This window comes from Pipistrellus kuhlii, unplaced genomic scaffold, assembly GCF_014108245.1.
Source record: "Pipistrellus kuhlii isolate mPipKuh1 unplaced genomic scaffold, mPipKuh1.p scaffold_m20_p_18, whole genome shotgun sequence".
Lineage (NCBI taxonomy): Eukaryota > Metazoa > Chordata > Mammalia > Chiroptera > Vespertilionidae > Pipistrellus > Pipistrellus kuhlii.
This window is the reverse complement of record NW_023425493.1, coordinates 18,162,143-18,183,020: the sequence shown is the minus strand read 5'-3', so window position 1 is coordinate 18,183,020 and position 20,878 is coordinate 18,162,143. Positions and strand designations below refer to the sequence as shown.

Here is a 20,878-nt window from a genome sequence, read left to right as displayed (position 1 = left end):
GATGTGCCCGCAACCAAAGTACATGCCCCTGACCTGAATCGAACCCGGGAGTCTGCAGGCTGACGCTCTACCCACTGAGCCAAACCGGTTTCGGCTCTTTTTTTTTTTTTTAATGAACGCTTACAGCACCTACCGTTTGCTAGTCATTGTCACCAGCACGCTTATAAAATTAACCTACCCAGTCCTCTAACATTGGTATTGTTATAATTCTGCAAGTCAGGACGCTGAGTCGGGGAGAGGTTTAAGCAGTGGGGCCAGGGTTCCAATCCAGGCAGCTGGGTCTGCGGACCGGTCCTGCTGCATGGTGATACTTTAAAGATTAAATGAAGCAGCCTGTGCACAGCAGGTAACACATACCCAGTATAAGTTCGCTAATATCCTTCTCCCCTTCCTGTTCTTCCTGAAGATAAAACAGTCACGACGGGCTCAGTATGTCTTTCTGACTTGGAATGTAGCTGGAAAACCTGATGAGAACAAGCGTAAAAGGAACCCACGCTCCTTTTTGCCTTTTTCGAGTTGCTCTCATGGGGAAGAAGCTGATGTTACATCGGGGCTGTCCTGGGAGATTCGGGGGGTGTGGTGTGCGATATGCGCAGTTCCAGGCCCCTCCTGTAGGCAGGGTTTGGCTCTCGTTCCCTCCGTCGTGGGTTTGGTTGGTGACTGGAGACTCACCCATCGCCGTAGTCTGCCATGTGAAAGGTGTGGAGGGGCTGGAGCTGCCAGCCCAGGTGGGCGCCAGGCCTCCCTCTGCCCACACGCGGCCCCAGCTGCTGACTGCCTCCGCAGGTGATCCTGGACCTGTCCCAGCGCCAGGGCCTCGCGGTGCGCAGGGTCCTCAGCACGGAGGCCGACGTGGTGAGCAAGTTCGGCGTCACGGACTTCCCATCCTGCTACCTGCTGTTCCGCAACGGCTCTGCCTCCCGGGTTCCCGTGTGAGTGTGGGCTCTGCCCCCTGTCCTCCCTCCCTGTGCCCACCCCTTCTCCCTGCCCGGGAGCCTGCCTCTCCTGCTGGGCTGACAGTTCTTCCCGGGAAATCTTCTTTTTTCTTTTTCCATTTTTCTATTAAGCTATTATATGTGTACATATCTTACCAATTCCCCTGCCCCCCCCCCACTCCCATACATGCCCTCCCTCCCCAGAATTTTGCATCTATTGGTTATGCTTACATGCATGCATACATCTTCCAAGCAGCCCCCGGGCAGGCGAGGAGCGCCCTCCGCAGGAGAAGCCGGCGTCTGCCTGTAGGTGTGGGACGGTGTCTCCACAGCCAGGAGTGGGGCCCAGGAGGATGTCCTTGGACCCCAGCCCAGGCATCCGGCCTCAGGCTCCTGGGCACCATCCCCACCGCAGCCCTGGCCCTGGCCCTGGCCCCCCGCCTCTGCCCAGACAGACGAGCTGGCAGGCTGCGGGCCTGGCGGGCACTCAAGTATGCCTGACCCTCCCTCCCTCTGGCTCTCTAATTGCAGAAAAGTTCATTAGGAGCCAGACAATAGCCAGCTCCAAAATGCCAAGAGAAAACAATCAGGCCACCCGCAGCCCCTGTCAGGCTGCCGCTGCCGAGCGGCCCGCTAAATGGCGCCAGATGGTGCCTCGGTGCCCTCCCCGGGCGATGATTGATGTCGGCCTGGCCCTGCCAGCGGGAGCTGGAGGGCCGGGATTGAGGCTCGCTGGAGGTGCCCGGGGAGCCGTGCCTCCGGGCCGGGCCGCCAGGGGCCCGCGCTGAGGCTGAGCGGCGGCCTCTCGCCCCGCTGGCCGGTCGCCCGGCCGCTGGGCAGAGGGTGTCGGGGCGCCGACGGGCTGGGGGTGGATGGGAGGAGGTACGGCAGTCACCGGGGACAGGAGGGGGGCTCCTCTGAGCAGGCCCAGACGCTCCCGTCCTGGGGGGAGAGGGCATGGTTCCTCGCTGGGAGCTGGCGGAGGGGAAAATCGTTTGTGACGACGCTGCTTCGGAGCCATCTGCTCACTGATACACACCGGCTGGGTCAGCGGAGTGGAAAGCGATGCTCCTGATGCCAGCTCCCCCAGGTCCCCTCACACAGCTTCCCTCACACAGCCCCCGGGGTCCCCTCCCTCCCTCAGCCCCCGGGGTCCCCTCCCTCACACTGCCCCTCGGGATCCCCTCCCTCAGCTCCCGGGGTCCCCTCACTCACCCTCACTGTCCTCTCAGCCGCCTCCCCGGGGCCGGGCCAAGGCACACCTCCTCCTCTGTCATGAGCCAGAAGGAAACCCAAAGGATTTGAGACTGTTGCTGGTTTATTTGTTGCTAGTTTTAGAAAACCGCCTGTGAGGCTTCCTTGGGGAGCAGTGTCCCCCCGGCAGGCCCCGCAGGCCCCTCAGAGAGGCAGCTTCCTGTGCCCTCAGTCTCGGGGGAGGTGGACCCCAGGCCCAGAGGTGTCCGGCCTCCCGCCCCTCAGGGACTTCAGCAGAACAGTGGGCAGGAAGGTGCATGAGGCATCGGTGCTGGCTGTGACCTCACTGGCTGACACTGACCCGAGTTCAGATATTTCTCAGTGAACGGTCTGTCCGATGCCCCCCTGCCCCCGCGCCTGCCCCCGCGCCTGCCGTGAATTAGCTCTGGTTCCGCGTGTCTGTGCTCACCGCCTCCCCCATGGCGCTCTCCCCCCCCGCAGGCTCATGGAGTCCCGGTCCTTCTACACCACCTACCTGCAGCGGTTCGCGGGGGCCACCCGGGAGGCCGCCCAGACCACGGTTGCGCCCATCACTTCGAACACGGTCGCGCCCACCGCGTGGAAAGTTGCAGACCGGTAAGGCCCCTCGGTTTTCCTCGCCCTTCCCCACCCCAGCCTGCCCTCCGCTCACGGCTGCCCCTTCCTACCTCGCTCTGCTCCTCGTCATGGGTGACCCCCGGGGCCTGTGGGGGCTCCCGGCGGCCGGCGGTGCCCAGGAGAGCCCTCGGTGTGAGCAGCAGCATGTCCTCGTGTCCTCCGAGATGGAATGAATGCTCCCCAACACCCACATTCCTTAAGCTTCACTCTATTTAAAAACAAGTACAGTCGGCCTGGAAAGATCACCCGTGGCCCCCGAGCCAGCTTCCCGCCCGGGGGGCGGTGTGGAGAGAGGGCTGGTGCTGGGAGGTGTGTGTGCGGATGCACAGGGAGGTGGAGTCCCGCCCATGCAGCTTCTCTGGAGGTACCGACTGCACTGGAATGTTCTAGTGTCAGTGTCAGGGAGCTCAGTGCCTTTTTTTTTTTTTTTTTTTTTATCTTTATTGATTGCAGAGAGGGAGAGAGAAACAGTAATGATGAGAGAGAGTCGTTGACTGGCTGCCTCCTGCACACCCCCTACTGGGGACTGAGCCTGCGATCCAGGCAGGTGCCCTTGGCCGGAATCGAACCCGGGACCCTCCAGTCCTCAGGCTGATGCTCTATCCACTGAGCCAAACCAGCTAGGGCCTCGCTGCCTTTTTAACAAAAGATTTTTAAATTGACTTTTAGCAAGAGAGAAAGGGAGAAGGAGAGAGAGAGAGAGAGAGAGAAATCGATTGGCTGCCTCCTGCACACCCTCCCAGGGGGGATGACGGACACGCAGCCCCCTGAGCCACACGGCCAGGCGGGGAGCTCACTGCCCTTTGAGGTGGCCTGTGGCCTCGAGCACAGCGGTAAGCAGGAGAAAGCCGCTCTTCTCTCTGAGGTCCCGAGACTCCGCTCTGGCAGTAGAATTCCTGCTTTGGGGGTAGGGGGACACGCCGTCAGCCTCCTGTGCTGACCCCCAGCGGCAGACCAAGCGCATGAGGAAGGCGGCCTCCATGAAGGGGGGGGGGGGGCGTGAGAGAACTGGGGGGGAGGCCGTCTGATTTGCAGAAGAACTCTGCAGCCCAGCTTCGGGGCCTTCTGGGGCGGAACATGCCAATGGAGAGGATATTAATAAACCAGGGGAGAAGGGAAGAGCCCCTCAGAGGTTGGAGTGGTCATTCTGATCACTCTCGTCATGATTACCCAAAGCACGGAGACGGTCACCGGTGACACCCACCGGCCTCGTGTGCCACGCTCTGTGCCGGGCACCTCCCGTGCACCCTCTCTCTCAGTCATGAGGCCACTCCTTCAGGCAGCACCCGAGACTGGAGAGGTAAACCGAGGCCTGTGGAGCAGACAGGAGGTGGTCACAGTGCCCCCTGTGAGCTGACCTTGTTAGCTCCTTACAGCCATGGGGGTCGGGCGACCCTGAGGCCCAGGGGGTGGGGTGAGTTGGCCCAGCTCCCGGAGGCAGCTCCCTGCAGCACTGAGGCCAGAACTCGGGTCTCAGGAGGTGGCTGGAGGAGCAGCCAGCCCATCAGAGCCCTGAGCCCCGACCCCAGTGAGCCCTGGACCCAGAGCAGAGCAGCCTGCTTGGAGCCTGCAGCCTCCCCCCCCCCCCCCCCCCCCGGCCAGGTCAGCAGGAGGTGCAAGTGGAGCCCCACCCGCCCCACCGTGCCCAGCCCTTTCAGAGCCATGTTGCGTGGGACTGTCTGTCTGTCCTTAGGGGGTCTTTGTTCAGAACTGAGAATAGAACTCAGCCTTCCTCTAGTGGCCTCAAGACCCCTACTCCATGCCAGGAGCTGCTGGGGGTACATGTTTGTGCTCTTATTTCACCCCCTCCGCTGCCTACCTGTGAACACCTCATGATGCCCGTCTTTCCGACGAGGAAGTGAGGCTCACAGACATGAACGAAATGCCCAAGGCCACCGTCACCGGCAGAGGCCAGAGCCAGCTGACAGGACTCGGGGACCGTCCGCCCGCCCGCCCGCCCGCCGTGGCCTTCCTGGCCTCTCCCTTCAGCCCCGGGCCTCCTCCCCGCCTGCCCCGTGGTGAACACCCTTTCTCTCTCTCCCTGCCCCTCTGCGTGCTCAGCTCCAAGATCTACATGGCTGACCTGGAATCCGCACTGCACTACATCCTGCGGGTGGAAGTGGGCAAGTTCTCCCTCCTGGAGGGGCAGCGCTTGGTGGCCCTGAAGAGGTTTATGGCGGTCCTGGCGCAGGTGAGCGGCTCCCCGGGGGTCCGTGTGCACGCAGCCGGCCCCTCCCTCGGGACACGGGCCCCCACGGCTGTCCTCGGCCACCATGGGCTGCTGCCCTGCAGCCTCAGCCGTGCCCGCCAGCCCACCCTGTGCGGGGGCCTGGGTGGGACGGCCCAGAGGTACGGGGATTTCCCAGTGTCAGGCGTAACCCTGGAGCGTGGCCGTGGTCGCGGGGAAGCAGGACCCTTGGGCGCCGCAGTGAGGGGATGAAGCCTCTGGCTCGCCCGTGCCCTCCCAGACGCTGAGCAGAGCCAGGCCCAGGTGCCAAGCCCTCGCCGGGCCTTCCTTATTCCTGCCCACGAGGCCTCTCCCTGCGAGGTAGCTGCTACAGGCCTACCAGCGGAGGGCCTGACGCATTTAATCCTCCTGCTCGCTTGGCTGCAGCGGGGAGAGGCTTGCCCCCAGTTAAGGGGCCCGGGATGCTCGAGAGCCTTGCCCGAGGCCCTCCCACTCCCGGGCAGGAGGAGGGGTGACGGGGATGTGAACTGAGCAGTCGGGCTCCAGAACCTTCCCCTGCCATGCGCCTTGCTCCCTGTGCAGGTGCCATGTGGGCTGCCTCCTCCCTCTGCACCTGCCTGCTGCTCCCTCCCTCTGACCCCTCTGGTTCTGTATCTGCCACATGTGCCCTGCTTCAACCCCTGGCTCTGGCCGCTGAGGATTGTGAGTCAGATCCGGGCTCTGGTCCCCTTCAGAGCCTAACTGCTGACTCAGCACCCTCAGCCCTGGGCGCCAGGTCTGAGCTGCTGGGTGCAGGTCTGTGGGCAGCCGGGGCTGTCACCTCTGGGAGTGACCTGCACCTCTCCCTCGGGAACCGCCTGCCAGTCTGGTCCCTCTGCCAGCCTGGCCTTCCTGGCCTTCCGCTCACGTGGCTTAGTCGCGCGCGCGCGTGTGTGATCACACGGAGGACCCGTGAGGTCGCCAGCACTCATCACAGTGCTGTCACTGTCCCAGGCAAGACAGCGCGTGGCCCTGCCCGAGGCCCCACCACACCAGCCCGTTCTGCTAACAGGCCGTTCCTCAGAGGCCCTGGGAGCTGCTCGGTCCCCATGTCGCTGAGGCCGGGGCCCAGAGAATCGGGGGCGGAAAGCCCTGAGTGGTTCTGTGTGCTGCCCCACGGACCCGCACCCAGAAGCTCAGACCTGGCACCCAGGGCGGTGGGTGCTGAGGCAGCAGGCAGGCTCGGAAGGGGACCAGAGCCTGGATCTGACACTTCGCAGGCGTCGCTCAAAAAGAGCAGAGCAGCCCTCACCCCAGTCTGGTCAATGAGGGAAATAAAGTCTTCTTTGGCCCCCAGGGCGACTGTTTGCAGCCAGAGGGAGAGGGAGAACGGGGCCCGGGAAATGCTGGAGTCGGGCAGAGGCTCAGACAGTACCCTCTCGATGGCCCCGGCGGAGCTGGGAATGAGTTTGGGATGAAGGACCCCTCCCTGCCCAAAGCCAGGACAGGCTTCAGAGAGGACAGGCTGCCCACAGCACAGAGGGGAGTGGGCTGTGCAGGACTGAGAGCAGGGGCCTGTGTGAGCCGGCCCACATCCCCTGGAGATGCCCCCGGAGACTGCAGGTATTTCCAGTATTTCAGCCCTGCCTGCAGTGACCGTAGCAGCAGCTGCCATTTCGTGAGCTCGGACAGTGTGTCCAGTGTGCCCAGTGTGCCCGTCTCTGCGAAGCGCTTTTTGTGTATCAGCTTCTCTGTGTTTTATAGCAAACCACAGGGTGGGGTCCCATCTCAGAGAGGGAATGAGGCCCAGGGGAGGAGAGCACCTGTCCCAGGCCCTGAGACATGCACCCACATGTCATCCAACCCATGCCCTCACCCCCCACGTGCACCGAGAGCATGAAGGGGCACCGTGCTCCCGCTGTGCCTGGCAGGAGGGAGGCCCGCTTAGCTCGCCCCTGCCTTGCCCGCTGAGCTGGGGCGCTCCCTGCTCTCTCACGTGAGTGTGTGCAGGACTGGCCACTGGGTGGCGTGTGGTCACCAGGGTTTCCCTGCTCGCAGCAGAGAGGGGGCCTCCCTGTAGCTGAGCCCTTAAGTCATCCTTCCTCCTGACACCCTGGCCTTAGATGGCGGAAGTTCCAGGCCCGATGTCGGGAGGGGCAGGGAGGGACACGGACTCCAGGCTGTAAATCTGTGCTGAGAGCCAGAGCTGTGTGAGCTGACAAGGCAGTGTGTCCGAGCCCAGGATCCCTCCTGGTTCTCCTCCCTCTGGGGACGGACGGGCCCAGACCAGGAGGGGTGATGAGATTAGGGGATGGTTTTCCCGGAAGACCGGGTCGGTGCGCAGGCTCTCCTGTTTAGTGATCACTCCCATCTCCAGGACCTTTCCTCGCTCACACAGCTCTCCTCGCTCGCATTTCCCTCTGCAAATTCCTCGGCGTTGTCCTCCTGACCTGCTCCCCGTGCCCCCCGCTCTCGCCCCGGCCCTCATGCATTTGTGCACACGCACTCACACACACACACACACACACACACACACATCTGTCCTCCTCCCTGGGGTCCCTGTGGCTTTAAAGTGCTGATACTAATCAGATTTGAGCTGACTTTTTGTCGGAGCAGCTTTTCGTGTTCCTCAGAGACTCCTGGGAGTTGCCATCGAGATTGGGATCTTGGCTAGGAGCCCGTGGGCAGCCTCGTCCCCACTGGCAGCCGCGGAATACAGATGACAGGCCGTGTGCCAGCCTCGCCCAGCCGGCCGGTCAACCAGCAAGTCAGCTGCCCCGAGTGAGGGCCCCAGGGCCCCCTGCAGCCCTCTGCCCCGTGGCAGCATGCGGTCAGAGGTCCATACAGGAGCCCCAGCCTCGCTCTTCCCCTCACCGGGCGCCCAGAGCCAGGGTGGGGAGGAGCCACGTCTGTGTCTCAGGCAGATGTTTCCCCGCCTTGGCCCACTTGGCTGGGGGCCCTGGGGGACGGTTTCTCCTCTCCAGCTTGCACTTGCTTCTCCCCTAGTACTTCCCCGGCCAGCCCTTGGTCCAGAACTTCCTGCACTCCGTCAACGACTGGCTCCAAAAGCAGCAGAGGAAGAAAATTCCCTACGGCTTCTTCCAGACGGCCCTGGAAAGCAGGAAGGAGGTGAGTGTGGGCAGCCAGGGAAGATCCTCTTCCCCAGCCTTGTGACTGTGGGAGCGGAGGGGTAACACTGACCTCTGACCTCTACCCATTTGCATTCAGGAAGGAATAGGTGGTCTTGGTTGGGTCTTCCCATTAATATTAATAAATTACTATCGAGCTCTTTCTATGCATAGCTTAATCCCCCAGCGTTAACTGAAAGTGGGTATCATCCCCATTTAGCAGATGGAGAAACTGAGGCGAAGTCACTTGTCCCATAAGTGGTTGGGTTGGGATTTAAAAGCGATGGTGAGACACGGGCTGTGACAGATTTTAGCTGCCGCCCCCTGTGGCCTCCACGCACCCGGGCTGCTCGCTCAGCGCTCAGCGTGGCTTCTCTGAGCCTCTCTGGGGGGTGCCGCTCACGCCGCCGATTGCAAAGGTGGGCCAATTGCAAAGGTGGGCCGGGGCAGCCAGCAGAGGGCAGAGCCATAGACTCGGAGGGTGTTGAAGCTGGGCAGTAACCCTCGTTTCACAGACGGAGAAGCTGGAAGTAGAATGAGTGTGTGACTTGCTGTGACTCAGCTTTTCAGCTCTGATGCCCCTTTGGTGGGTGTGGTCCAGGTAGGGACATGCCCCCCTCCAACTGGCAGCCTGGGAGAGGGAGCTCGTTGGTCTGAGGGCTGTGAGCAGACCTTCCAGTCTCCTGGAAGCTTCTCTTCCCACCGCCCTCCTTTCCTTCTCTGTGCACTCACGTTCAACCTCTGTGTCCCTCAGGGCATCGTGATCGCCAAGAAGGTGAACTGGGTCGGCTGCCAGGGGAGCGAGCCACACTTCCGGGGCTTCCCCTGCTCCCTGTGGGTCCTCTTCCACTTCCTGACCGTGCAGGCCACGCGGCACAACCTGGATCGCTCTCAGGAAGCAGGTGAGCCCACGGCCTGTGCACCCCGGGCCTCAGCCTGGCCCTGGCCCGCCTCACTGGCTCCCGGCTGCAGGCCCCTCTCTAGGGGATTCTGACACAACCAGATGGGACCATGGCGGGGGGGCAGGGGGGGATGCGCCCCACAAGCTCAGGCGTCAGGCTTCTCCCTGGCTTCCTTGGAGCCATAAGCTTGCTTCGTTTTCAGTCTTCATGGAGAACAAGTGGTTCCATCTTCTGTACTCCTATAAAGAAAAGAACTTACGCCGTGTGCTTTGAACAATTTTATTGCTTCCCACTGAAACGTCGTTTTCTAGTGGAAGCTGGGGGACACCTCGCCCCCCTCCCCAGCCCTGCTCCCTCTCCAAACTGTGCAGCTGCTCCATGACCCTTACTGCCCCCCCCCTCAGTGACCCAAAGGGTGACATCCAGCCCAGGCCAGTCCACGTTTACTGGGGACCCGGGGACATGTCAGGCCCTGGCTCAGCCTGGAGGAGGCGAAGGTGGAGAAGAGACAGTCCCTGCTCTGGGCGGTCGGTCGGTGGGACAGGTGGGAGGCGGAGTGTGCCAGGGCCAGGAGCCAAGGGGGAGAAGGAAGTTCAGAAAGAGAGGAAAAGCTCCCCCTGTCTGGAAGGGTAGGCGGGTGAGTTGTGTTAACCCTAAAGAAAAAGGCCAAAGGGAGAGGCAACAAGCACTTCCTTGAGATTTTTTTTTTTTTTTTTTTTTTTAAGGATGAAAAGAATGCCTATTTGGGAAGCACTGATTTGGGCAGAAACCCAAGCATGTGCTGATCAGGGAGCATTTGTGAGACGGGCAGGGGAACAGTTACATCCGCGAAGGAAGGCATCTCTGTTGGTGCAGATCGGCCCGCAGAGAGATGCTAATTGTAAAGAATGTTTTTCGTTTTCAGCCTGGTAGCCAACAGCACAACAGTCATATCTCTGCTTTTGCTTTTTTTGTGATATTTGCAAGCAGTTCTTTGAGACAAAATGCTGCTATAAGCCCATTCCAGAGAGTGGGGGCCTGAGACGGGCACGGCAGCTCCGACTCCGTTTCCAGGCGGCCCCGTGTGTGTCGTGTTTTCCAGAAGAACAGGAGTTGAGCTAGGAAGGACGGGCATCCGGTCCCCAACAGAGACAGAGGGCATTAGGGGAGCTGCCGGGCGTGGGCACAGCCAGCCAGTCCCTGTGTCAGCCCACGTTTACGGAGGTGTCTCCAGCGTGCCAGGCCCTGCTCCAGCGGCGGGCACAGTGGTACGAGGTGGAAGTCCCTGTCTCCAGGGGACAGTATTCCAGTGACAGGAAACGACAGGAAACGCACGATTCAGTTACAATGATGAGTGCTGTGAAGAGGACAGAGCCAAGTGGGGTGCGAGAGGGCCCAGGGGAGGGGCTGCTGTGTTTAGGGGGAGGCTGTTCTGGGGAAGTGACCTGTGCTGAGACCTGAATGGGGGCAGGAAGAGAGTCTTCTAGACGGAATTGGTTTGCTAGGCCGCCATGACCAAGTGCTAACACACTGGGGGGCTAAACCAACAGAAACCTATTGCTCATGGTTCTGGAGGCCGGATGTCCAAGGTGAAGGTGTTGGCAGGGTCGGTTTCTGCTGAGGCCTCCCCTTGGTGTGCAGGCGGCCATCCCCTCCCTGTGTCTTCACATGGTCTTCTCTGTGTGCGTGGCTGTGTCCAGGTGTCCTCTCTTACACACCCTGATGGTCTCATTTAACGTGATCACCTCTTTAAAGACCCTGAGTCCAAACACAGCCACGGGGTTAGGGCAGGAGTTAGGACTCCATCACAGGAATTTTGGAGGACACAAGTCAGCCTGTCACACCTGCTGGCCAAGGACTAGCGGTGCAGAGCACAAGTCTGGCCTGTAGGGAGCGTCAGAGGGAGGCCAGTGTGGTGGCCAGCATGGTGCAGTCTGCAGGGAGAGACAGGAATGGAGGTGGGCATGAGTTTTGGATGGCTGTTTAGTGTTTTGAGAATCCATTGGAGAGCTTAAGCAGGGCATGATGCAAATGACCAATGCCTGAGAAAGATTCCTGGGTGGAGGGCGGGCTGCAGTGGGGGAGGCAGGCAGCAGGGCAGCCAGGAGAGGCGGTGGAGGCCCAGACCAGAGCTGGAGGTGTGCACACGGAGGAAGTGGGTCAGACTTGGGGGAGTGTTGAAGGTGGAGCTGATGGGACTCAGTGATGGATCAGGCGAAGCATAGGCATGATCTAGGACTCAGGGACCTGAACCTATGGCAGATGATGGTCCTAGGAGCCGAAAAATGGGAAGACGTGAGGCAGGGGTGGGGAATGGGGAGTGGACAGGGAGAGAGGGCAGGGAAGGTGGACTTGATGGTTCATGCCCAGGAGACATCTGAGTGGAGAGGTGGACGGTGGAGTCTGGAGTTCTGGGGAGAGGCAGGATGGAGATGCACATCCTGGTCATTGGCTCACAGGTGACAGTTAACGCCGAGGCTGGATGAGCCTATGAGAGGGCGGGCAGAGGCGAGCGGAGGCCTGAGCTCTGGGCTCTGCGGCATCTGGGCCTCGGCTAGCGGAGCAGGGCCAGCAAAGGAGACGAAGAAGGAGCAGCCCCTGAGGTTTCAAAAGGGCGTCCCCAATGGAGCGATTCAGGGAGCCCTAGTCAGCCGAAGGGGTGCCCTGTGCTGCAGGGGCTGGCCCTTTCTGGCGGAGCTATCTGGTTTGGTGGTGGGAAAGGCCTGGATGGGTTGAGCTGGAGACAATGGGGAGTCCCGGGGGTGTTACGGGTCAGAGAAGGTTTCGTTTCTGAAGCTGTTTTGCCGGTTGGAATGATGTCATATTAAGGGAGAAGCTGATGATGCAATAACAAAATAAGGTATTTGCAGGAGTAAAATCTTACAGGAGGTGAGAAGGGAGGAGCCCGGAGACAGGCAGGCGGAGGAGGCGAAGACTGCTGCAGCGCTGGTGGAGGGTGGGCCACTGGGGCGGCTGCAGGAGGAGGAGGGAGGAAGGCCTGGCTGGGTGGGCCCTGAAGCTGCCAGGAACAGCGGCCTGGACGTGGGGCTCAGTGGGACAGAGAACAGCGTGCTGATGTCGTGCTGATGCCCCAGTGGATGGAGGGTGAGGCTAGATGGCCTTTTGAAGGGCAGGGGCGGGCGTGGGGGTGCAGCAGGAACAGCCCGAGGCCATTTCCCTACCTCCAGCCTTCAGGGATATGGAGGGTACAGGGCTAGCAGACAGGGGGGCGGGGGAGGGGGAGGCATTGCTATCTTCAGGGAGGAGCCCAGAGTCAGAGTAGGAGGGTGGGGGGAATAATCAAGCCTGTGCTGATGCCAGACCACAGGGCCCAGGAGGAGGGAATGGGGAGGGAGGGAAGAGGGGGAGACACAGTAGAGGATGTGCTGACAGATCAGGATGGACTCCTGGCCCCAAGCCCCAGGGATGAGGTGCAATGGGGAGCAAGTCGGACAGGAAGCCTGAAGCAGCGGGCCATGGAGGGGCGGAGGGGTGAGGGGTGGGCGCTCTGGCCCCCGACTCCCTCTCTGGCCACTTCACAAGGAGCCTGCGTGTCCTGCTGACAAGTCCGGACTTTAATAAGTGACGGGGCCTGGGTCAGTGGCAGAGGTAAGGAATGGGGGTTAGGAGTTCGGGAGGAGATGGAGTCAGCTCTAAAGTGACCCTCGGGCGGTGGAGGACAGCAGGCAGGGAGGCCCTGGGCGCCTCATTGGACAGGCTGGGGTGTAGGGCCCTGTGCAGAGGGTGTAGGGCCCCGTGCAGAGGATGTAGGTCCCCGTGCAGAGGGTGTAGGGTCCCCGTGCAGAGGGTGTAGGGCCCCGTGCAGAGGGTGTAGGGTCCCGTGCAGAGAGTGTAGGTCCCCGTACAGAGGGTGTAGGGTCCGGTGCAGAGGGTGTAGGGTAGGCCCTGTGCAGAGGGTGTAGGGTCCCCGTGCAGAGGGTGTAGGGTCTGGTGCAGAGGGTGTAGGTCCCCGTGCAGAGGGTGTAGGGTCCGGTGCAGAGGGTGTAGGGCCCCTGTGCAGAGGTGTAGGTGTAGGGCCCCGTGCAGAGAGGTGTAGGTCCCCGTGCAGAGGGTGTAGGGGCCCCGTGCAGAGGGTGTAGGTCCCCGTGCAGAGGGTGTAGGGCCCCGTGCAGAGGGTGTAGGGCCCCCCGTGCAGAGGGTGTAGGGCCCCGTGCAGAGGGTGTAGGGCCCCGTGCAGAGGGTGTAGGGCCCCGTGCAGAGGGTGTAGGGCCCGTGCAGAGGGTGTAGGGCCCCGTGCAGAGGGTGTAGGGCCCCGTGCAGAGGGTGTAGGGCCCCGTGCAGAGGGTGGAGGGGCCTCGTGCAGAGGGTGTAGGGTCCCCGTGCAGAGGGTGTAGGGCCCCGTGCAGAGGGTGTAGGGCCCCGTGCAGAGGGTGTAGGGCCCTGTGCAGAGGGTGTAGGTCCCCGTGCAGAGGGTGTAGGGCCCCGTGCAGAGGGGGGTGAAGGTCCCGTGGCAGAGGGTGTAGGGCCCCGTGCAGAGGGTGTAGGTGGGCCCCGTGCAGAGGGTGTAGGGTCCCGTGCAGAGGGTGTAGGTCCCCGTGCAGAGGGTGTAGGGCCCCGTGCAGAGGGTGTAAGGTCCCCGTGCAGAGGGTGTAGGGTCCCCGTGCAGAGGGTGTAGGGCCCCGTGCAGAGGGTGTAGGGTCCCCGTGCAGAGGGTGTAGGGCCCCGTGCGAGGGGTAGGTGTAGGGCCCCGTGCAGAGGGTGTAGGGCCCCGTGCAGAGGGTGTAGGTGTAGGGCCCCGTGCAGAGGGTGTAGGGCCCCATGCAGAGGGTGTAGGGTCCCCCTGCAGAGGGTGTAGGGTCCGGTGCAGAGGGTGTAGGGCCCCGTGCAGAGGGTGTAGGTCCCCGTGCAGAGGGTGTAGGGTCCCCGTGCAGAGGGTGTAGGTCCCCGTGCAGAGGGTGTAGGTCCCCGTGCAGAGGGTGTAGGTCCCCGTGCAGAGGGTGTAGGGCCCCGTGCAGAGGGTGTAGGGCCCCGTGCAGAGGCGACCGTGTGGGCCCTGGAGGGCAGGGGGCTGGGGCCGGCAGGGCAGACGGTCCGAAGGGCCCCTGTGAATGGCGTCTCCTCTCCCCGCAGCCAAGGCCCAGGAGGTCCTGCAGGCCATCCGGGGCTACGTCCGCTTCTTCTTCGGCTGCCGGGACTGCGCCGGCCACTTCGAGAAGATGGCTGCCGCCTCCATGCACCGCGTGGGCAGTCGGGACAGCGCCGTCCTCTGGCTGTGGTCCAGCCACAACAAGGTCAACGCCCGCCTCGCAGGTGAGGAAGGACCCCGTCTGCGGCCGGCGGCACCCCCGGAAGGAGGAGGAGGCGGGGACCCTGGACCGGAGTCAGGAGACGGGACGCCTGTCGTCCCCCAGGGTGTAGGGTCCCCCGCCGCCTCCTGGGAACAGCACCGCGTGGGGCACGGCGTTTCGCACGCACAGAGCCCTCCGCGTGCTCTGCCAGCCCTGCTGGTGTATGTCGGCATCATCAGACCCATTTTCCGGATGAGGACATCAAGGCTCCTTTTCCCCTGCACAGGCCACCCCCCCTCTGGCCTGGTGGGGTCCCTGTCCTGTCTCCCCATTCTGCTTTCTGGCTCTTGGCCAACAGGAAAGTGAGTGCTGGGCTTTTCTCCCACCCCTGGGAGGAGTCTAGTGACAAAAAGGGCTGGAGAAGAAAGACCAGGTTCTTTCTAGAAAAGGACTGATTTCACCGGGGGAGAAGGGGGCGGGCCCTGGCCTGCTGAGTTCCCCTGTTGGCAGAGCTTCTGTTCCCTCGGCTCAGGAGTCCGATGGGTCCACAAGGCAAAAGCATTTGTCTCCGGGTGAGCGGCTGGCAGGGGGGAGGGAGCCATCTGTGGGCAGGAGCCTGGGCCTGTCTGCGGGGAGAGGGGAGTGTGCGCGGCTGGGACAGCCGGCCCAGGGGGCGGGGCGGGGCGGGGACAAGGCCCAGCAGGGAGGGCAGAGGCGCTGCCAGGAGCAGGTGGTGGTGCAGGGGCTGCACTTGGTCTTGGTCTCCTGGGGCCTTCTGGGGGCCTGAAAAGAAGGCACGTGCCTGTCTCTCCTCCCACCCTGCCCTCCTGCCCCCGCCCTGCCACCAAATGCTCCGTCTGACCCTCTCACCCTATGACCTCTGTGGGCTTCCGTGGGGGCCCAGCTGCTGCTGGTGGGCCAGGAGCCAGGCCTCTCTCCGAGGGACCTGAGGAAGGCCGTTCCCTACCCTCTCTTTGGGGTAGTGGATGGAGGGTCCCCTCAGTTACAACAGATCAGTGATGGGAGGGGAGTCACAGGCCGGGCGCTCACTTCGCAAGGCCCGCTCCCCGCTTCTCACTGGACCCTTGGAATCTACTTGCCGCCTCTCCCCGATATAACCATCTGGCTCCTACGTCTCCTCTGCAGCTTCATTCTTTTTTTTTTTTTTTTTTAATATATTTTATTGATTTTTTTACAGAGAGGACGGGAGAGGAGGGATAGAGAGTTAGAAACATCGATGAGGGAGAAACATTCCTCAGCTGCCTCTTGTACACCCCCACACTGGGGATGTGCCCACAACCAAGGTACATGCCCTTGACCGGAATCGAACCTGGGACCCTTGAGTCCGCAGACCAGTGCTCTATCCACTCAGCCAATCCGGTCAGGGCCGAGGCCTCGTTCTGACCAGCAGCTTCTGTTTTCCTGTGAAGCCCTTTGGAGCGGCGCCTCCTTCACGAGGGATGGGCAGATCGGCATTCCCCGGTGACACCGAGCGAGCGAGAGAGGGGCTGGCGGCAGGCCCTCGGGCTCAGCGGGGGTTCTGCCCACGGCCCGGCCCTGCCTGGGGTCCCAGCTGCCTGGGAGGCAGGGAACTCCTCACCCTCTTCCCGTCCAGGGCCAGGCCTCCCCACACCCACCCCGTGGAGCCCAGCTGGGGAGGGAACTGCACCAACTCGCCCCACCCCACAGGGCTGCAGTGGAATTACTGTGTGCCACCAACTCTTTTTTATTTATTTATTTTTTTTATCTTCCACTTAATTACAAAAGTAACTTATCTTCACTGTATAAGACTTGGGGAATTTCAGAAAACGGCAAAGACGACCAATACTGGCAGACCAACCGAAGCCTTTGCAAGCCAGGTCTTTCCAAGACTGGGGAGAGGGGGAGAAACCAGCTGAGAAGTTGACAGAGGGAGAAAGTAGATTAACATGGGGGAGGAGCCCTAGCTGGTTTAGCTCAGTGGATAGAGTATCTGCCTGCGGCCTGAAGGGTCCCGGGGTCAATTCCTGGTCAGGGGCGCATGCCCGGGTTGCAGGTCGATCCCCAGAAGGGGGCGTGCAGGAGGCAGCCGATCAATGATTCTCTCTCCTCATTGATGTTTCTCTCTCTCCCTTTCCCTTCCTCTCTGAAATCAATAGAAATATATTTTTTAAAAATATGGGGGAGGACTGGAAGGGAAACCGGGGTACTGGGGTGGGGTTGGGAGGACTCCCCTCACCCGGGGGGAGCCCAGGCCCAGTGCTAGCTGGTGTTCGGCCTGCCTCCCCTCACCCCCGCCTCCTCGAGCTGGGCCCTCTTTTGCAGACGGGGGGAGCCGGCGTTCCGAATGGGAGAATGAGGTCTGGGCTTCCGGGGGGGGTGCTCAGCGTCCCCGCCAACCTGTGTGCTTCTCTCCCGCCAGGGGCCCCCAGCGAGGACCCCCAGTTCCCCAAGGTGCAGTGGCCGCCCCGGGAACTCTGTTCCCCCTGCCACAACGAGCTCCGGGGGACGCCCGTGTGGGACCTGGGCAACACCCTCAGCTTCTTCAAAACCCACTTCTCCTGGAGCAACATCGTCAGGGACCCTCCTGCGACCGAGCCGCCCCGGCGGGGAGCGCTGAGGATGGCCGCCACCGCGGAGCCGGAGCCGGAGCCGGAGCCGGAGCCGGCGGCCGGGAACTCCAGTCTGGGCCCCGCGGCCGCGGAGAGCAGGGTGGGCCCAGGGGCCGCGTTCCCCGGGACGGTCGTCCTGGGGGCCTTAGCGGACAGACTCGGGGCGAGCGGCCCCCCGGAGGAGGTGCAGGCTGGCCTCGGCGTGACGGGGGCCGAGCTGCAGCCAGGGCCCCCTGAGCACGGAGCGGGTCTCCCGAGGGGGGAGCAGCTGGAAGGGCAGGAGCCCCTGATCCAGCGGGAGCCGGGAGCCGGGCTGCCGGCGGGGCTCCCGGCCGAGGACCTGCCCGGGGACCCCGCCGAGCGGAGGCGCGTGGTCCGCAGCTCCGAGCAGCTGGCCGCCGTCCCCGAGCGGGAGCGGGAGCGGGAGCCGGGGGCCGGAGCCCTGCCGGGCCGGGGCCAGTGGCTGCAGGTGCTGGAGGGGGACTTCTCGCACCTGGACGTCAGCCTCTGTGTGGTGCTCTACTCCCTGTCCTTCATGGGGCTGCTGGCCATGTACACCTACTTCCGGGCCAGGATGAGGGCCCTGAAGGGCCATGCCGGCCACCCCACGGCCTGACCCGTCCCCCACCCCGGGGCGGGCGGCAGGACAGAGAGCTGCTCCCCGCGGGCTCCTCCGGTCCCCTGCCTCCTCCCCGCCGAGCTCTTGGTCCCCGGAAACCCAGGAGAGCCATTGCCCCAGCGAACCCTCCTTGGTCCCTGTGGGAAGGGATGTTCCCAAGACAGGAAGAGGTGCAGGGTCCAGGCTCCTCAGTCAGCACGGAGGAGGGGTGGGGGGGCAGCCCTGGGCAGGGAGGGGGGGAGGCGCTGTCCTCGGCTTCTCAGCACCTCGTTCCTCTCTTTCAGCTTCTCTGAAGCCCCGCCTCCTTCTTGCTGCCGCTCCAATGTCTCCTGCTCGGTCTTGGCCCTACATGGGGGCAAGCGAGCCTCAGTTTCCAAGGCTTCCCATCGGAGGAGGGTCCCCGGGCTGAGTGGGCTGGAGCAGGAGTCCTCCCTACGCCCCAGGGCCCCGCCCACCCCGCTCCCTTCTGGATACGAGAGGCCCTCGCACCTGAGAAGGAAGGACCACCTCTGGGGCTGGTGGCCTGCCCAGCCTCGGCCCCTCAGACCTCCCGGCTGTGGGGGTTGGCTTGGGCGTAGGGACTGGAAGCTTGTGGAATCCTGTGACCTCCCAGGTGACATCTGTGGGACCCGTAGGGCCTGGTCCCTCCCAGACCTCTGCCGCAGGGAGGGCACAGGCTGGGGCTGGGGTGTGGGGGCTTGCTGGGTGATGGTGGCGGGGCTGGGGTGAGCGGCTGGCTTAGCGGGACCTGGTGAGGGGCGGTGTGGGGTTGAGGTTGGGGGTGTGGGGACCTGTAGTGCCTTACTCGGGGCTGAGCTGGGGGAGGTAGCGTGAACAAGCTTCACGTGTGCTCTTTGGCTCTCCTTCCTTCGGCTCAGCTCCGTGGGAGCTGGATCTTCCTTGATTTTGATTTTCAAGATAGACGCTAATCTTTGAGTGCGGGCGTGAGAAGGTGAAAGGGTCGGAGGGGCGGGTGACGCTGTACATACACATGGCTTGAGTCTCACTCTGCCCACTGCTGCCGAGGGCTGTGGAATAAATTATTTTTGTTAAGGCAAGCGCCCCTGTGTCCTGTCACTTGCTACTTGGAGGCCCAGTGTCCGGGTCTGGGCAGACTGAGAGATCCAGCGAGACACGATTCCCCCAGGCTCACCGAGCTGCTGGACTGAAGGGGACACAGCACCCCATCACAGCCCCTTCTCGAGGGGCCCTCCCCACGCGGCCCCCGAGCGCTGGGTGCTCTGGGCCCAGCAGTCTCCCAGAGCACCAGGCAGCACCAGTGGAGGTGCAGTTCCCCCCCCCCCCACCCCACCCCACCCCACCCCCGCACCCCCGTCTCCCCTGAACACCCGCCCAGGCACTCTCCGTTCTGCTGGAGGCACCTTCGTCTGCACCTGCCTGGCTCTCGGGCATCCTGCATCTCCAGCTCCCTCGGAGGGAGAGGGGCCCTGGGCTGGCGGCTCAGGCCGGAGGAGGAGGCAGCCAGATTGAGGGCCTACCCCTAATCCGTCCTGCCTGCCGGGCTTTACAGGGATAGAGCGGCTGATAACGAACCTCATTAAGAGGGAGCAGGAGCCCCAATCCGATTTGGGGTTTTTCTCTTTGACCTCACTTTGCTCAGACGGAGGGGGTGGGTTCCCAGCATGCCCCTTATGCTAGGGCAGCTGGAGTGGGGGGTGGGGGGCCAGCAGGGGTCTCCCCCTCCCCCTTCCCCTGTTGTGTCAGCCCTGTGTTACCTCCCGGGTGGATCCCCGCCTGGAGCTGCTCCCCTGTCTGAGGTTCCCTGTCTGTGCCTCTGCTCTAGCCACCGCCCTGCCCGCTCGTCCTCCTAGGCCAGCTTGCTCTTCTCCCCCTGCCCACAGGCCCAGGCTGGCAGGCTGAGAGACTGCCCGGCCCGCACAGTGTGGGCCCTGTGGCCTGGCCCCGGGGGTGAAGGGCTTCCACAGGCCAGGATACTGGCGCACACCTGTTCCCACCACCACCTGGCGCTGCCGGAGTGCCAAGGCGGAGGGTTTCCATGTGCCTGCTCTTAGCTCCAGGGACCGTGTTTTCTGAACCAAGCTCAGGCATCCAGAACTCCGGCTGGCCTCGGGGGTGGGTCTCCACCGTGCAGCCCGGCCCCTCTGATTGATAAGCAAGGGCCCGGCCTCCTCCTCCTCCTCAGCAGGACGGCTGCCTTTCACCCTGATTTCCCCAGGGCTCTGGGCAGCATCCAGCATCGATAACGGGCTCCTCCCGCCAGCTGGTCCCCTCCCCGCCCCGGCCTGCCAGGCCTGGAGCTGGGCCTTCTGGGGCTTGAACACCAACCACCTGCCGCTCCGCTCCAGGCCCTCCTCTGCACCTTGGGGGAGAGCTCCCCTCGGGAGAGGGTCCCGGGGGCCCCCATGGCGAAGGCGCCAGGCCCTGGGCGGACGGCGCCCAGGCAGGAGCATTCAGGCTGGTTTCCTGGAGGAGCACCTGGGCTGGGCTTTGAGAGACGTGTGAGCAAAGGAAAGGAGGAGGACAGGGGCACCGCAGGCAGAGGAGAAAGCTCGTGCGGCCGAGGCCAGCAGAGGAAGAGAGTCATTACAACACTTTCGAAGCAAAAAACCAAAAAGCACTTAGAGGAGTTTTCCAAAGTTGCACTTTGGAAGCTGGGAGTGAAAGGAAGAGAGAAGCAACTCCCCTTATTGTGTGGAGCTTACACTCCAGGGAAGGTGAGAGGGAAAAGGATACGGTGGTGAGCACTCTGAGGGGCTGGGGGTGGGGGTGAGGAGCTCTGAGACGTGGGAGGGGTGGAGGGGGTCACGGGTAGGCATGGAGGGACCACAGTCCTGAGGGGCCCCTTCGTTCAGAAGCCACCATCAGTCCCGAGAGGCGTCCCGCCTTCGGCCTGGCTCTTCCTGGCGCAGGGTTGGGGTGGGGAGCCCAGGGTGGGGTGAGGAGTGGGCTCCAGGGGACCCACCCGCCTTGGCCCTGGAGGGAAGTCCCAGCGGTTGGAGGAGGAGGAGGACCTGGCTCCTGCCCCTGGCTGCCCCTAATCCTGGCGAACCAGGAACTCGGAGCCTCCGTTTCCGCCTCCGTAAGATGCAGGCCACCGCCTGGGCTCATGGTCCCTACGGAGCCTTTTCCTCTCCCCGGTGATGCCAGCTGTGCCTCCAGGGCCTTCTGGAAAGGAGACCACAGCTCCGGGGCCTGTGTCCGCACAGAACAGCCCTGAGAGGCTCCGTGGCTGCAGCCCCAGGAGGAGCACCCAGAGGCCTCTTTGCCCGGCGGCCTAGTTCTCCGAGACGGCCCCTCCGAACCTCCAGCGTGCAGGGAAGCTGCAGCGTAACCCACCCCTTCCCTGGCACCCCCCTCCCCTGCCTCCCCCTCCCACTTCAGGGCCAGCCTCCTGTGAGGACAGAAGCTCATCTCTACACACACCTCACACCCCCCCCCCACTGTAAGAACTACATCAGACTCCAAAAACAGTAGT

General features: G+C 63.0%; 1 protein-coding gene across 2 annotated transcripts in view; it reads left to right on the top strand.

Annotated features, from left to right (window-relative positions):
* The window catches only part of QSOX1 (quiescin sulfhydryl oxidase 1), a 39,717-nt gene extending 21,236 nt beyond the window's left edge, over nt 1–18,481 (top strand). The window contains exons 6-13 of one of the 2 annotated variants that reach the window (XM_045583169.1): nt 787–932; nt 2,631–2,765; nt 4,848–4,977; nt 7,960–8,082; nt 8,836–8,983; nt 14,054–14,233; nt 16,613–16,902; nt 17,706–18,481. In XM_045583169.1, the coding sequence (XP_045439125.1) occupies nt 787–932; nt 2,631–2,765; nt 4,848–4,977; nt 7,960–8,082; nt 8,836–8,983; nt 14,054–14,233; nt 16,613–16,902; nt 17,706–17,714 (1,161 nt within the window). In that variant the 3' untranslated portion in view covers nt 17,715–18,481. Of the gene's footprint in view, nt 1–786; nt 933–2,630; nt 2,766–4,847; nt 4,978–7,959; nt 8,083–8,835; nt 8,984–14,053; nt 14,234–16,612 lie in introns of both variants that reach the window. The other variant, XM_036442377.2, reaches the window with a different exon arrangement.
* Nucleotides 18,482–20,878: the final 2,397 nt, after the last annotated feature.